This window comes from Phacochoerus africanus, chromosome 10 (genome assembly GCF_016906955.1).
Source record: "Phacochoerus africanus isolate WHEZ1 chromosome 10, ROS_Pafr_v1, whole genome shotgun sequence".
NCBI classification, from domain to species: Eukaryota; Metazoa; Chordata; class Mammalia; order Artiodactyla; family Suidae; genus Phacochoerus; species Phacochoerus africanus.
In genome coordinates, this window is record NC_062553.1 from 104,963,825 (window position 1) to 104,977,225 (window position 13,401).

The window sequence follows — 13,401 nt, forward strand, 5'->3', positions numbered from 1 at the left end:
TAGATCTTTGATGCTTTGCATAGAACCTGTGACAGGCTGGCACTCATTCAATGCTTGATAAGTCTGTGACCAACTGTGAGTTTAAGATGCATGAAGAGCATAGAGGAAGAACTATCTCATAGGCAGTTGGAAATGCTGTTCTTGAACTCAAAAGGTAGAAGTTGGTAATACAGATTAGGAAATAATGAACTTAAGTTATTTAATAAACATGTATAAGATACTTATGTGCTAGGCACTATTATAAGTGCTTTACAAAGTAGAAATCATTTAATCCTTATAACAACCCCATGATCATGAAGTAGAGGTGCTATTATTCCTTTTTTTAGAAGAGAAAACCAGGAGTTCTGGCAGAAACAAATGAGACTAGTATCCATGAGGATGCGGGTTCGATCCCCGGCCTCACTAGGTGTGGGTCAGGGATCTGGCATTGCTGCGGCTGTGGCACAGGTTGGCAGCTATAGCTCCAATCTGACCCCTTCTAGACTGGGAACTTTCATATACCACAGGTGTGGCCCTAAGAAGCAAAACAAACAAACCTGAGGCTAAGAAAGAGTAAGGAATTTGCACAGGGCCACACACCTGGTAAGAGGCAGAGCTGGGACCACATCCTGGGCTGGGTTGTGTTGATAACCACTGTGCCAAGCTGCTGGAGCACTGGATGAAATAAAACCATGTGCTGCTCCCTGAGTACCTACTCTGTGCCAGATTCTGTGCTCTAGGGGTTTTATGTGGCTTACCATTTAATCGTCTCCACAACCTCAAAAGCAAAATGTTTTTATTTTACAGGTAAAGTGCAGCGAGTCTTAAAGCTCAGTAAAGCTGACGCATCTGAAACCAATGTCTTTCTCTTCCAGCTTATTTTACCAGATTCCATGAAAGTCCTGCCAGTGTACATGAACTGTTTGTTAAAAAACTGTGTGCTGCTCAGCAGACCAGAGATCTCGACAGACGAGCGGGCGTTCCAGAGACAGCTGGTCATGACCATGGGTGTGGCTGACTCTCAGCTTTTCTTCTACCCGCAGCTTCTGCCAATAGTAAGCACACTGTACTGGTTCATTTCCCGGAGTCTGGAAAGGAATCATATTTTCCATATGTTCTATGGGAAACATTTTGTTCTTAACAAGAAACTTCGTCACAAGCCTTTACCACGTGTGGTGAGAGCGTGAGCGCCCCGGCGTGGAGCGAGTTGCGCATGCGCGTCAACCTGCCTGTGGGCAGGGGTGCTGATGGCGGTGGACGGGCTTGAGCAGTTCTTCGCGGAATTGGTCGGGTGACCGCCTTCCTTTCCCTCATTCCTAAATTGTAATCTTCTTTGGAATAGGCAGGTTGAAAGGTCAGTAGGAGGTGAAGCAAGCAAGTTTCAGTTGTTGAAGAAACCTACCTCTGGCATGAAAGGCAGCTGATACCTGTGTATGGGATTTCATGTGCACACATGTTTATCTGTTTTTAGATAATGTATGAATGTCTAAGAGGTACCACATTTAATCCAAATGTCTGATTGGTCTTGAGCAAATGCTATCAGGGGTTTGCAAATCAGCATTTATTTGCGGTTACCTACACTGCCCTTGCCCTCAGAGAATGTACTTGGTGGTGTGTTCTGCTTATTTGAAGGCAATCCTTCATGTTGTGACAGCCTCTGCTCTGACTAGGCTCCTCTCCCCTGAAACCAGCAAGTTATAACTGAGGGGTAAGAGAGGAGACGGCTGATGGCTTATTTCTGACTGGAATAATACCACTGCAGTTAGAAGGTGTTAAATTAGGGGAGTTCCCGTTGTGGCTCAGGGGGTTAAGAACCCAACTAGTACCCATGAAGATGCGTGTTCCATCCCTGGCCTCACTCAGTGGGTTAAGGATCCAGCGTTGCTGTGGCTGTGGCTAGGCCGGCAAGCTGTAGCTCCGGATTAGACCCCTACCCCTGGGGATTGCCATATGTCGTGGGTGTGGCCCTAAAAAGGAAAAAAGCTGTTGATTCTTTAAATTGATATGAATGTTCGATGTAAATTGTTACAGTTGATTTTCAGATAAAATTGGTATGTCAACAAACTTGTGTCTATAGGACAAGAGCATGATCACTCTGCTGAAATTGCCTTGCCAAGGTCACAAGGGGCCAATATGTCACTAAATCCCATGGGTAGTTCTCAGTCCTTTTCTTTTGGACCTGTCCACAGCATCTGAGAGTTGATTTCTCCCTCTAGAAACCCCCTCCTCACTTGGCTTCTCTGGGTTTCTCTCCTGCTGCCCTGTTCTCTCTGACTGCTGCCTTTGCTAGTTTACTCCGTTGTTTTCCGGGTTCAAGTCCCCCGGGCTCAGTCCTGGGGAAGCTTCTCGTGTCTACACTCAACCAACCCCTTGGGAGTCTTACCTGTGCCAAGGTTCTCAGCACTTCTGTACTGATGACTCCCAAGTTCCCATCTCTGCCCTGAGCTCTGGATGTGTCTGTCCCTGTGACCTCCTGAACACCTGTCCCCGGGGCACGTAACAGCATCTTAAACCAAGGCCTGAAGGCACGCCCTACCTCTGCTTCTCTGTGGTCTTCCCCAACTTCATTTATCACCCCCCCCCACCTCCTTCTAGATCTTCAGGATCAAAGTCCTCCAGTCACCCTTAACTACTTTCTTCCTCCTCCACCACATCTCATCCATCAGCACACATGCCAGCCATCCTTTCCAGAGGCTGACTACTTTTCACCCCCAACTGTCACCACCCAGACTGGAGCGTAATCTCCTCGCCTGTGGACCACTGCAGTGCCCTCCCGGCTTGTACCTTTGACCCTTCAGTCTGTTTTTGGAATGGAAGTTAGAGTGGTTCTATTAAAATGATTGTCAGTTTATGTCCCTCCACCACTCAGAACACAGCAGGACTTCCCATTTCAGTAAATGCCAAGGTTCTTACTGCCCTGCTCAGTGCTGTCTGTACTGCCTCATCCTCCTGTCTGACGCACCTATTGCTCTCCTTTTCCTCACTCTACTCCAGCCACGCTGGTCTGTTTGCTGATCCTTGAGCACCCCAGATAGGCTCTTGCCTCAAGACCTTTGCACCAGCTGTTCCATCTAGAATGCTCTTCTCCAGAAATCCCCATGGCTCTCTGCTCATCTTCTCAGGTCTTTACTCAAAAGTTACCTTCTCAACAATCTTCCTGGACTCCCCCATTTAAAACTGTAACACTGCCACCACTGGCATGCCCTATCCTACATTCCTGCTTCTTTTCTTCATAGCATTTAACACCATCGAAAATTCTATATATATTTTACTTATTCGTTGTCTCTTCTTCCCTCTAAAAACTGGTTGGCTATACAAGGCAGGGTTTATTGTCTAGTGACTAGATTAACACCTGGCGCATAGTAGGAACTCATTAAGTACTGGAAGGGAGGGAGGGAGGGAGGAGGAAGGAAAAGAGAAGGGAAGGAAGGAGGGAGTTTCTGACTCTCTTGTCTCTGCCTGCACAGCACACCCTAGATGTCAAGAGTACAACGTTACCTGCTGCTATTCGTTGCTCTGAGGCCCGTCTCTCAGAGGAAGGAATATTCTTACTGGCTAATGGCCTAAATATGTTCTTATGGTTGGGAGTAAGTAGCCCACCAGAACTGATTCAAGGAATATTTAACGTGCCATCTTTTGCACATGTCAACACAGAGATGGTAAGTGTATTTTTTGTTTTGTGGTAACAAATTCTGAAATGTTTTTTGTTCACATGCAACCATGTAGTCTAAAGAAAACACTGAGGCATGTAGTTCTATATAAGAATGAGAGAATTTCCTGTTTTGCTAGTATAAAGCTGTTTGTATAAAGTATTACCCACCAACCAAAACATATGACTTTAATAGGGATTGCCAGCACTTCCAGATCATTTTGATGTGTCAATCACTAGGTTCGAAATACTTTTAAACACACCATTTTAATTCTTATAACAAATCAGTGAGACAGATGTTGTTAACAACATTTTATCAAATGAGGCATGGAGACGAGTTCTTTCAGGTAGTAACTGGCAGAGGGGGGAAGTGAATTTGGCTCTTATGCTCTGGGCTCATCCCTGGTGCTGAACTGCATGTTCAAGAAGATGTCGAAATCTTTGACACATGTTTAGCTATAGACTACAGTAACCCCACAGAAAAGAGTATGTACCCCTCTGTTTCACTGATGCTAAAAGACTGTAGGTTTGATGTAGAATGAATACAAATGACTACTTTTAAAGTATATTAGGAAAGCCAGTGATGATGATGTGTTTGCAGGTCATCACTGATCACATGCTTTATTTGCAGACCATTTGTGGTGTGGGCACTGTTGCTATGACGGTTACTGTCTTCCTCTGCTCGACAGTGGATTCTTTATGAACTGAAAAAATAGGACGCAGCAGACAGTTTGTTCCAGAGTCGTCACTTATGTTATGGGAAGATGTCTAAAGGCTAGTTAATGCCCTGACATCTCGTATGAAGGTGGATACATCACATTTTGGAGGAGGGGGGAGGATTAAAATTTCAGGTTCAATACATAGGTGGTCATTTTAGAGAGCTGCATATCCATTATGAATGTCAAAAATATATTTTTAAAAGGAATTAAAGATGCCCACATACCTACCATTAAGACTCTAGTTTTGGAGTTCCCATTGTGGCTCAGCAGAAGCGAATTTGACTAGGATCCATGGAGACGCAGGTTCGATCCCTGGCCTTGCTCAGTGGGTTAAGGATCTGGCGTTGCTGTGAGCTGTAGGTCACAGACGTGGCTTGGATCTGGTGTGGCTGTGGCGTAGGCCAGCAGCTGCAGCTCTGATTCCAGCCTAGCCGAGGAGCTTCCATATGATGCAGGTGCGGCCCGAAAAAAAGACAAAAATAAATAAGAGACTCTAGTTTTAAGATGAAGATTTAGAACTAGTAAGATGTCTGCATGTGGTTGAAATTAAGGAATGATTAGAAATGCAATTTTTAAAAAGTAAATAATTAAAATTCTTTGGGCAAAGAACTATGACTCTGAAGATATTTGTATAAAATTTTAAGGAAGCCTGCTCTTATTTCACAATGTATTATTAAAGTAAATGTTAAATGCATATAAATGAATATACATATGGAATAGCCACAGTTCTCCACCTCAGAGCAGCATATTGCTAGGTTTGCGCTTGTGTCAATATACCTCTTCTCAACCTTCTTCAAAAAATAAAAGAAAAAAAAAAGCAAATGTTGGCTTCTTTTTAGGAGCGGCTGGCACTTTGAAACATATATGAAGTATAATCTTAATACTCTTAATAACAAAGAATACACAAAGGGAGTGGAATATGAATATAAAAATGAATTTCTGGCTTTTTTTTTTTTCTTTAACAAGTCCTGTGAAAAATACTGGCCATGATCTTTTCCTGAGACTTGTGACTTTGTGGTAAAATGTTCTCATTCACTTTTCAATGGCTAACCCACAGACGGTACATTAGCTCTCGGTATCTTCTGGCTTAGAAATAAGCATTCACATTTCACGGTTTTAATGAGAGGAATCTAAGCCCAGATCTTTCATTTCCCCCAGAGGCCACCTGCAGCTGAGTAATGATCTTTTGTACACCATTAACCAGATTTCAGGGAAATCTAAAAGGCCATTCCTTTTGAGAAATCAACATTTGGTGGTTTGTTTTAATGTTGAACAGTGGTACTTGGAGGGCATCTTCCAAATGTGGTAATGCCTCAGGGCCCCACAGCTGGTCTGCTGAAGGAATAAAGTGTATCCTTTTCTTGAAATAGCCATCTTGCAAAGGGATTAAAATCACTGTAAATGGGCCAGAGACATCCTTTGCAAAAAATACGTTCTCTGTGTCATTTTAGTGTCAAAGTCCAGGGAAGGATTTTTATTTTCAAAAGATAGTTCACTGGTGGAAATGCATGCTAAGTATGGGTATGGGTAATTTTTAGTGCATTTTTTCACATTTTTGGTTTTTAGGTAAATGAACTAAGCCAGTAGTTGAGAATATGATTTGGAAGGATGCTTTTTAATTTTATTTAACATTCTAATAATCTCATTCTGCTTGTATCTAAATGTTATAAATTGTACTGAAACTTAAATTTTCTTAAATTTAGACACTACTGCCTGAAGTGGGAAACCCATACTCTCAAACACTCAGGATGATAATGGGTATTATCCAACAAAAGCGGCCATATTCAATGAAGGTAAGGACGAGATTTAGTTTTTTCTCTTTCTTTTTGTCTTTTGTCTTCTTAGGGCCGCACCCACGGCATATGGAGGTTCCCAGGCTAGGGCTCAAATTAGAGCTGTAGCCACTGGCCTACGCCAGAGCCACAGCAACGCCAGATCCAAGCTGTGTCTGTGACCTACATACACCACAGCTCATGGCAACACCAGATCCTTAACCCACTGAGCAAGGCCAGGGATCGAACCTGCAAACTCATGGCTCTTAGATTCGCTTCCACTGTGCCAAGATGGGAACTCCCATGGTTTTTTTCTTTCTTCAAGTGTTTTTTTAAGTTTCCTTACAGACTTTTAAAATTCATGTCCTATATTTTTATAACATGATTTTTGATAGAAAACTTACATTAACCTCTATGTATATGTACCTACTTGTCAGTCACAAACATACAAAAATAGCTCTCACCATGGATTAACCATGGAATATCTTACTAAGTATTAACTTAGAAACAGCTGATATTATTAACAGTCTTTGAAATGACTTTTCCTTCAGTGCTTAAAATTACTTAATTATAGAAGTATCAGAACATTTGTTAAATTTGATTTTTACAGTTTTTTATTTAAAATCTCTGAAAAGTTTTGCTTCCCTAGTCCTTAAAGGCCTTTTTTGCATGAGTAAAAGAGTTTAAAATGTCTATAATCAGGAATGTATTATGCCTTGTTGCTAAATCCCAAGTGCTCACCTCAGTCTTCCTTCTCCAGTTCACTATTAGAATCTCCAGAAATTTGTAACATTGGTGATGATGGTGGTCTATTACTGTGCAGAGGTATAACCTGGGGTCCACAAAAGCCCAGTTATTATGGTGCTATTTTCCCCTGAAACTTAAATGTAGGGATCAGATTATATCAACCTTCTTTACCATGATAGACACTCATGCACGCAAACATCAACTTTAAGTAGAACATAGGAAACTGAACTAATAAAGAGCTTTACATTCTCTAAGACATCTGGGTGAACATAAAACCTTTCAAGGTTTTTACACCACTGCTTGGGTTCAGTTTTAGGGCAGGACCTAGAGGTGGCGGTGATGGCTCAAACGTTCTTCACACAGCACTCTCTGAGCACTCTGGAGACATGTAATGAAGTCTTAGGGTCTTATGAAACACAAAGCAAAGTCAGAATACACAGCAAGGGAGAGGCCCCTTTGTCCCAGCTACAGCAGCTGTATCTCCACGATTGGCCCCCTTTGCAGAGGAGAGGCCAGACTAAGCATGGAGATCATCAGCCTTGTGCTCAGTAGCCCTTCCTTCCAGGAAAAAAAAAAAAACTTTCTTCGACTCTGCTTTCTCCTCCCTGCACCAGTAGCCCCATCAAGGTCATATCATCTGGGGTAAGGTCCAAATATGATATGTAAATAAGGTAGAAGCAGTTGTTTAATAATTTTAGCTTGAATACTTAAAGGATCAGATTTTCTTATGTGCCACTTGCACATTTTTCTGTTGTTTGCAAAGATCCTTTTGACATTTTTCAGGGTATCATCTATATAAAAAATTTGAAAATCTAAAATCTAGAGATGTGAGAGCTGAAAGGAGTCTAGGAGAAACCTGGTCCACCCCTAGCCTTTCAGCTCCCTCGTCCTCCAGCTTCATTCAGCAGATATGAAAGTGAGGCTAAAAAGAGTTCACTCCCTTTGTCAGGGATGCATAGCTGGACCACAGCAGACACAGGCCTAGCACTGGCTGGTCAGTCCAGTGAACTTGGTGTCACATCTTTTCCTCCAACATCTGAAAATGAAAACACATTTAAAGAGTCTTAAAATCTGCTTTAAAGAGTCAAGATTGACTAGGAGGAAAAGCTGAAATAGAAGGGTCAAGGAGAGCAAAATCAAACCCAGAAGGCACTGCTGCCTTCTAGGTTATGCTAATGAGTTTTTCAGAGAATCAGCCCTCTTAGATCTCATTGTTGCACACTCTTACATCTCTGGGCGAACATAAAAAGACTTCTATCACAGTGCATTCCCGAATTACCTAAATCAAAGGCCTTACTGATAAATTCTAGTCCTGTAGTCCTGCCCTGCTCATGTTTCTCCATGATCCAAAGGTGTGCCATGATCTCTTCTTCCTCCTGTATTTTCTAGATTACTCCCTCCCCACTGGCTCCTTTCCAGTTTGCAAGCTGTTCATATCTACCTTCTTTGAAGCTGCTGCTTCTCCAAGAATCTGCTTCCTTTTCCTTTAGTTTTATTCCACAAATTTATACTGAACACTAGCAACATAGCAGGCATTTACCACCGTGCTTCCTGAAAAAGTCATCTATGTAAACTGCTTATATTTCCTCATTGCCATCCCTCCAGTTCCCTGTAAACTGCCAGAATGCTAAAGACAGTTTGTTCTCAATTCTTTTACAGAATTTACAAGATTGAATACTACTTCTTGCCTCATTTTTTCTTTTCTGTCAGCCTTTAAAACATGTTACTGTCTCCTGATCCTCCTCCTTTCTTACTTTTTTCCCTTGGCTTCTCTTCATTCATCTGCCCCTGAAAAAGAGCTGCTGCTTTCCTAAATGGTATCTATGGCTCTTCTCTTTTCATTCAACACACTCTTTCTGGGCCATCCTCATCACTGCTGTCATTTATCTGCTCCCTCTGAAACAGGCAATGAGAGATGAAAATGGCTTTTGAAGTGCAGGAATTCTGTAAGACCACTGGTAATGTGGCCTGGAGAATATCTCATTTAGACAACTTGAATTAGCCAGTCCTTCCATGGAGAAGGGTGCACAGGAAGCTGGGGGAGACCAGTGGAGATTGTTTTACTGTTCTTCCTCCACTCTGCAAGGCTATGTCCCTTCCTATAGACATGTTAAGGAAGAGAATAAAATATGGATTCCTAGTCCATCCCCCCATTTTCTCCTCTGGTTTGTGTGGTGTACCCCTTGAGGAAAGACCACCAGCATGTCAAGACGGCATGTCCACCACTTCCATAAATACAATCCCTTGAGACCTGTTACCATCCTGGAACAAGTGCTCAGTGGGCCAACTTTGTCCATAGAGACTTGAATGGTGAAGCAGAATATTAACTACTTGACCTTAACGCTGAGTTCCTCCCAAAGTTGAAATTCATTCCCTGTTCTGCTTCCCACTTCAGATAACAGTCAGATAGATTCATCAGAAGTTTTACAGTGAGCACCACATGAAAAGCAAAAAACAAAACAAAAAATCCCCAAACCTAAATGAATGGCAGCAATAGAACATACCCTACAGATGAGCAATATAAACTTCCATCCGTTTCCACAGAGAAATTAAATTCTAAGGAAATAGGGCCTCAAATCCTTCCCTCCACAATGATTTATTCTGTCCAGTCTCAGCTGAGTTGTGTCACTGAGGCCAGACCCACATTTCTGTTGCCTGTAATGGACAACAGCAGGGTCCTGCTGGCATGAGGGGAAAGGTGGAGAAAACACAAGTTAAAAGGAAACTGCCTTGACTTTAGGCTCCACCAGGATGCACATCTTAAACTCCTTTGGAGAAGTTTCCATGAAGGAGTGAGTTTTGTTTCCCCATGTCAGAGTGGAAGATGCCCATCCATACAGCTGTTCCAGCGTCAGCTCCCAGGACCTGGCACTGACATCTGACAGCCAAGACATCATACATGTCCACATCCACGTGGAATTAGCCAACTTGTAATGGCAGCAGCAGCAGGTCTTATTATTAGTAGTACAGGAGTGGTTCAAAGCTTATCAGCCTAGGGCCCAGGCCAAAATAACATAAAAAAGAGCAAGCTGTGTTGACAAAATTATTCTACTAGATAAAAAAACACATAAAGCAACAGTAGGGAGGGTTGGACCCTCCCCTCCCAGTCAGTATGAATACACTTTCCCCACTATAGCTAGTGAAGCTGGTAACCGTAGATCCTTTGGGTGGTTTCACCACGTGAAAGAAAGTGAGACGATGCCCTGGCTTTTCTTAATCATACAGGAGGCAGGTGGAGACTTTGTTTTGCACTTGTGGCTCCAGTAACCGCACTCCCGGCTCAATAAATATCAAATTCTGATCTGGTCATCTACTTTGACTTCCTGAAACAGGAGCGAGTAAGGGAATCAGTAGAAGGGCTCAGGGTATTCATGACGAGACTGCCTTCTTCTGAGCTTCTTCCTCATGCATCTCTCCTTCTAGAGCACCTGCTGTCCACTAATGCAACCTGCAGGTGTAATTCCAGACTTTGTAGTGGCCACATTTAAGATGTAAAAAATCTGTTTCGAAAATAGACTATATCCAAAATATCATTTCTACATGTAATCAGTATAACTATTTTGAATATTTTAAGAATTTTATTAATTTTAGTGGTTTGAGAACTTTGCATTTTCTTTTCAAACTAGGTCTTAAAAATCCATTGTGTGCTTTACATCGACAGTATATGCCAATGGGGACTAGCCATGTTTCAAGAGTTCAGTAATCACACGTGGCTGGTGGCTGGCTAGTGCTGGACAGCACAGCCCTAGAGAAGGGATGATGAGCACCCTTGTGAGGTCCACCTTTCTCGTGTCTCTCAAATCTACTTCCTTTGCACGTACACTGCCATAATTCAGATCCTGATGTCTCCCACCTAGATGCTTCCAGCTGCCCCCTATCTAGTGTCCCTCATCTCTCTAATGCCTTCTGTGTACTATAACCAGTTGTTCTTAGGCACCTTCACTGCATCACATGTCCTACAACAACCCAAACTCAATATTGTGGTAATTTTCCCCTAACCTCCCACTGACTTAGTAGTGTGTGCCAATCACCATGCCAGCCACGACTCTGTCTTTGCCACACAGCACGTGGTTCCCCCTGTGGAATGCTCTCTGACCCCACCCCACATCCTTAAGGAACTCCTACTCCGTCCTTTAAGGTTCATGATGGTCGCTACCATTGTGAAGCCTTTCCCACAGCACTCGGCTTATGTTTCCTTGTTGGCACTTATAATTAATTGTATGCCTTGGTTTTTGTGATTTTGGAATCAGTGCCTCTCTTTACTCTGGATAATGGGTACTTTCTCATCATTTTCCAAAGCCACACACACAGTGTAATTTTGGTGAAATTAAAGCATACTAACTTGAACCACATTCAGAAAATGTTTATAACTGGCTACCTTGTTTTTTTCCTAGCTCACAATAGTAAAGCAGAAAGAACAGCCAGAAATGGTTTTCCGACAGTTCCTGGTCGAAGACAAAGGACTTTATGGAGGATCATCTTATGTGGATTTCCTTTGTTGTGTCCACAAGGAGATCTGTCAGCTGCTTAATTAACTGAACTCTCTATTATTGATACTGCATTTCTAAGGAGATGATCTCCTTCTTGGTGCCTAATTCTCCAAATGATAACAGACTAGTTTTTGATTTCTTGCTCATTTTCAGGATAGCTTTCCAAGATGGCATTTAGAACTTCAGCTTTGGTGCTCAGGTATAAAGCCAGTGAAGGTACAGTTGTATCTTAAAGGGAATAGTCTATTTCTCATTGCACAATTTTTAACTGTTAAAATGGATGCAGTTTGCATTTCATGAAGGTATAGTTTACAGAACTGTAAACATTCTCAGTTTTCTTTGCGCTAGACATATAAATTATTTTTCAAAATGTATAGATCTGGGGTAAAAAGTTGTCTTGGTTCCTCTCCCATTTGCAGTGAGGGAAAAAAAAATCCTTAATTTTACATTATACTTTTTTTTTTTTAAATCCATGTAACCCCATTGAAAACATTTTTCAACTTAAGGTTTGCATAGCAAACTTTTAAATAACCTTGGAATCTATTTGGTAGAACAATTTGTGTTTTTTTTTTTTTCATAATTATATGTCGTGTATGTTAAAACTATTTTCCAGTTGTTCTCTTGTCTGTAAAAGTGTCTTTATCAATATTCTTAATGGTTCCCTGTATCATTTTGACAGTTTCTACCTGTATATAGTGGATCTTAACCAGTATCAATAAATCACTTCATATGCTCTTACTCAGCAGGTAGAATTCATTGTTTTGGGTATTTTAAGAGTTTAAAAAGAAGTAAGGGTAATACCTAAAAAGTCTTGGAAAAGGTTGTTTAGATGGAGCACTAAAAAGTTTTCTGAGTTGGGGAGAATTAGGTGAATAAATCTAAGCAATATCAGAATCAATCAGTATACACAAGAAAGGCAATTTAAAAATTCTCCAGGATGTCCTTTTGAGCAAAATAAATAAAAACAGGACCATTATTAATGATTATACATAAACCTAGGAGAGTGCTTTTGATTGGTGTCATACAGGTATCTGTTCTCTCCCCTGTTCAACTTTGATATCAAAGACATGAACAAATAATAAGGGCTAAAGTGCAGTGAATACATATAATAGCCCAAGAACTGTACTACGTGTTCTGTGACCATTTCCACATTTATTCCTCACAGTAACCCTACCCTTATCAAACTCATTCACAGAAGAAGAAACAGGCTTGAAGTGGCTAAGTACTTTGTCTGTGATTACAAGGCTAATAAGGTATGCTTTCAGATTTTCAGATATCTTGAAATTTAGAATAACAACACATATACTAACAGAATTAAGATCTTCACAGAATCAGCCGACTGGCATGATGTTTCAGATCAATTTAGATGAGGTTTGACAAGAAGAAATATAAGATCCTGAACTTGTGTCCAAAAAAAACCCCCCAAAAGTAGATGAAACTGCTTCTTGGAAATAATAGGCATTTAAAAAAGAACTTAAGGGGTTTGTCAGTATGAACCTATAGTGGGATGAAAGCATATAGGATCTCAAGCTACTTTTTTTTTTTTTTTTTAACAAGGACAGCCTGTCAAGTGACCACCACTATGGTCCCACTCTGCTCTGGGGTGAGGCCACACCTAAGTGAATGTTCAGTTCTAGGCACCACCCTCTCCGTGAAAGAGAAGCCCTTAATTCACTTGAAGATAGTCTAATGAATCAGTTCGGCCCAGATGGAAGGGAGAAAGACCCTTAGCTCACCTCCTACCACAGGCACAACAAAATCACAATTCAGAGAACAGCCATCAATGAAAAAGACCAGAACCTACCATAAGCGATCTATAAAGACAGAAGGAACCACAAGATGGGTGGGAGGGGTGGAGTCACAATAAAGTCAAGTCTCATCGTACCCATGGCTGGGCAACCCACAAATGGAGAATAATTACAACTGCAGAGTTTCTCGCAAAGAAGAGATCTGAACCCGACACTGTGCTCCCCAGCCCTGGGTTCCTGCACCTGAAGATGAGCCCCCAGAGCATTTGGCTTTGAAGGGCAGCAGGGCTGGGGGAA

General features: G+C 41.7%; 1 protein-coding gene across 1 annotated transcript in view; it reads left to right on the forward strand.

Moving 5' to 3' along the window:
- SEC24D (SEC24 homolog D, COPII coat complex component) overlaps positions 1–12,094 on the forward strand; it is a 121,352-nt gene extending 109,258 nt beyond the window's left edge. Inside the window, exons 20-23 of the mRNA XM_047799694.1 lie at positions 855–1,034; positions 3,447–3,638; positions 6,051–6,140; positions 11,261–12,094. Of these exons, the coding sequence (XP_047655650.1) occupies positions 855–1,034; positions 3,447–3,638; positions 6,051–6,140; positions 11,261–11,401 (603 nt within the window). The 3' untranslated portion in view covers positions 11,402–12,094. The remainder of the gene's footprint in view (positions 1–854; positions 1,035–3,446; positions 3,639–6,050; positions 6,141–11,260) is intronic.
- Positions 12,095–13,401: the final 1,307 nt, after the last annotated feature.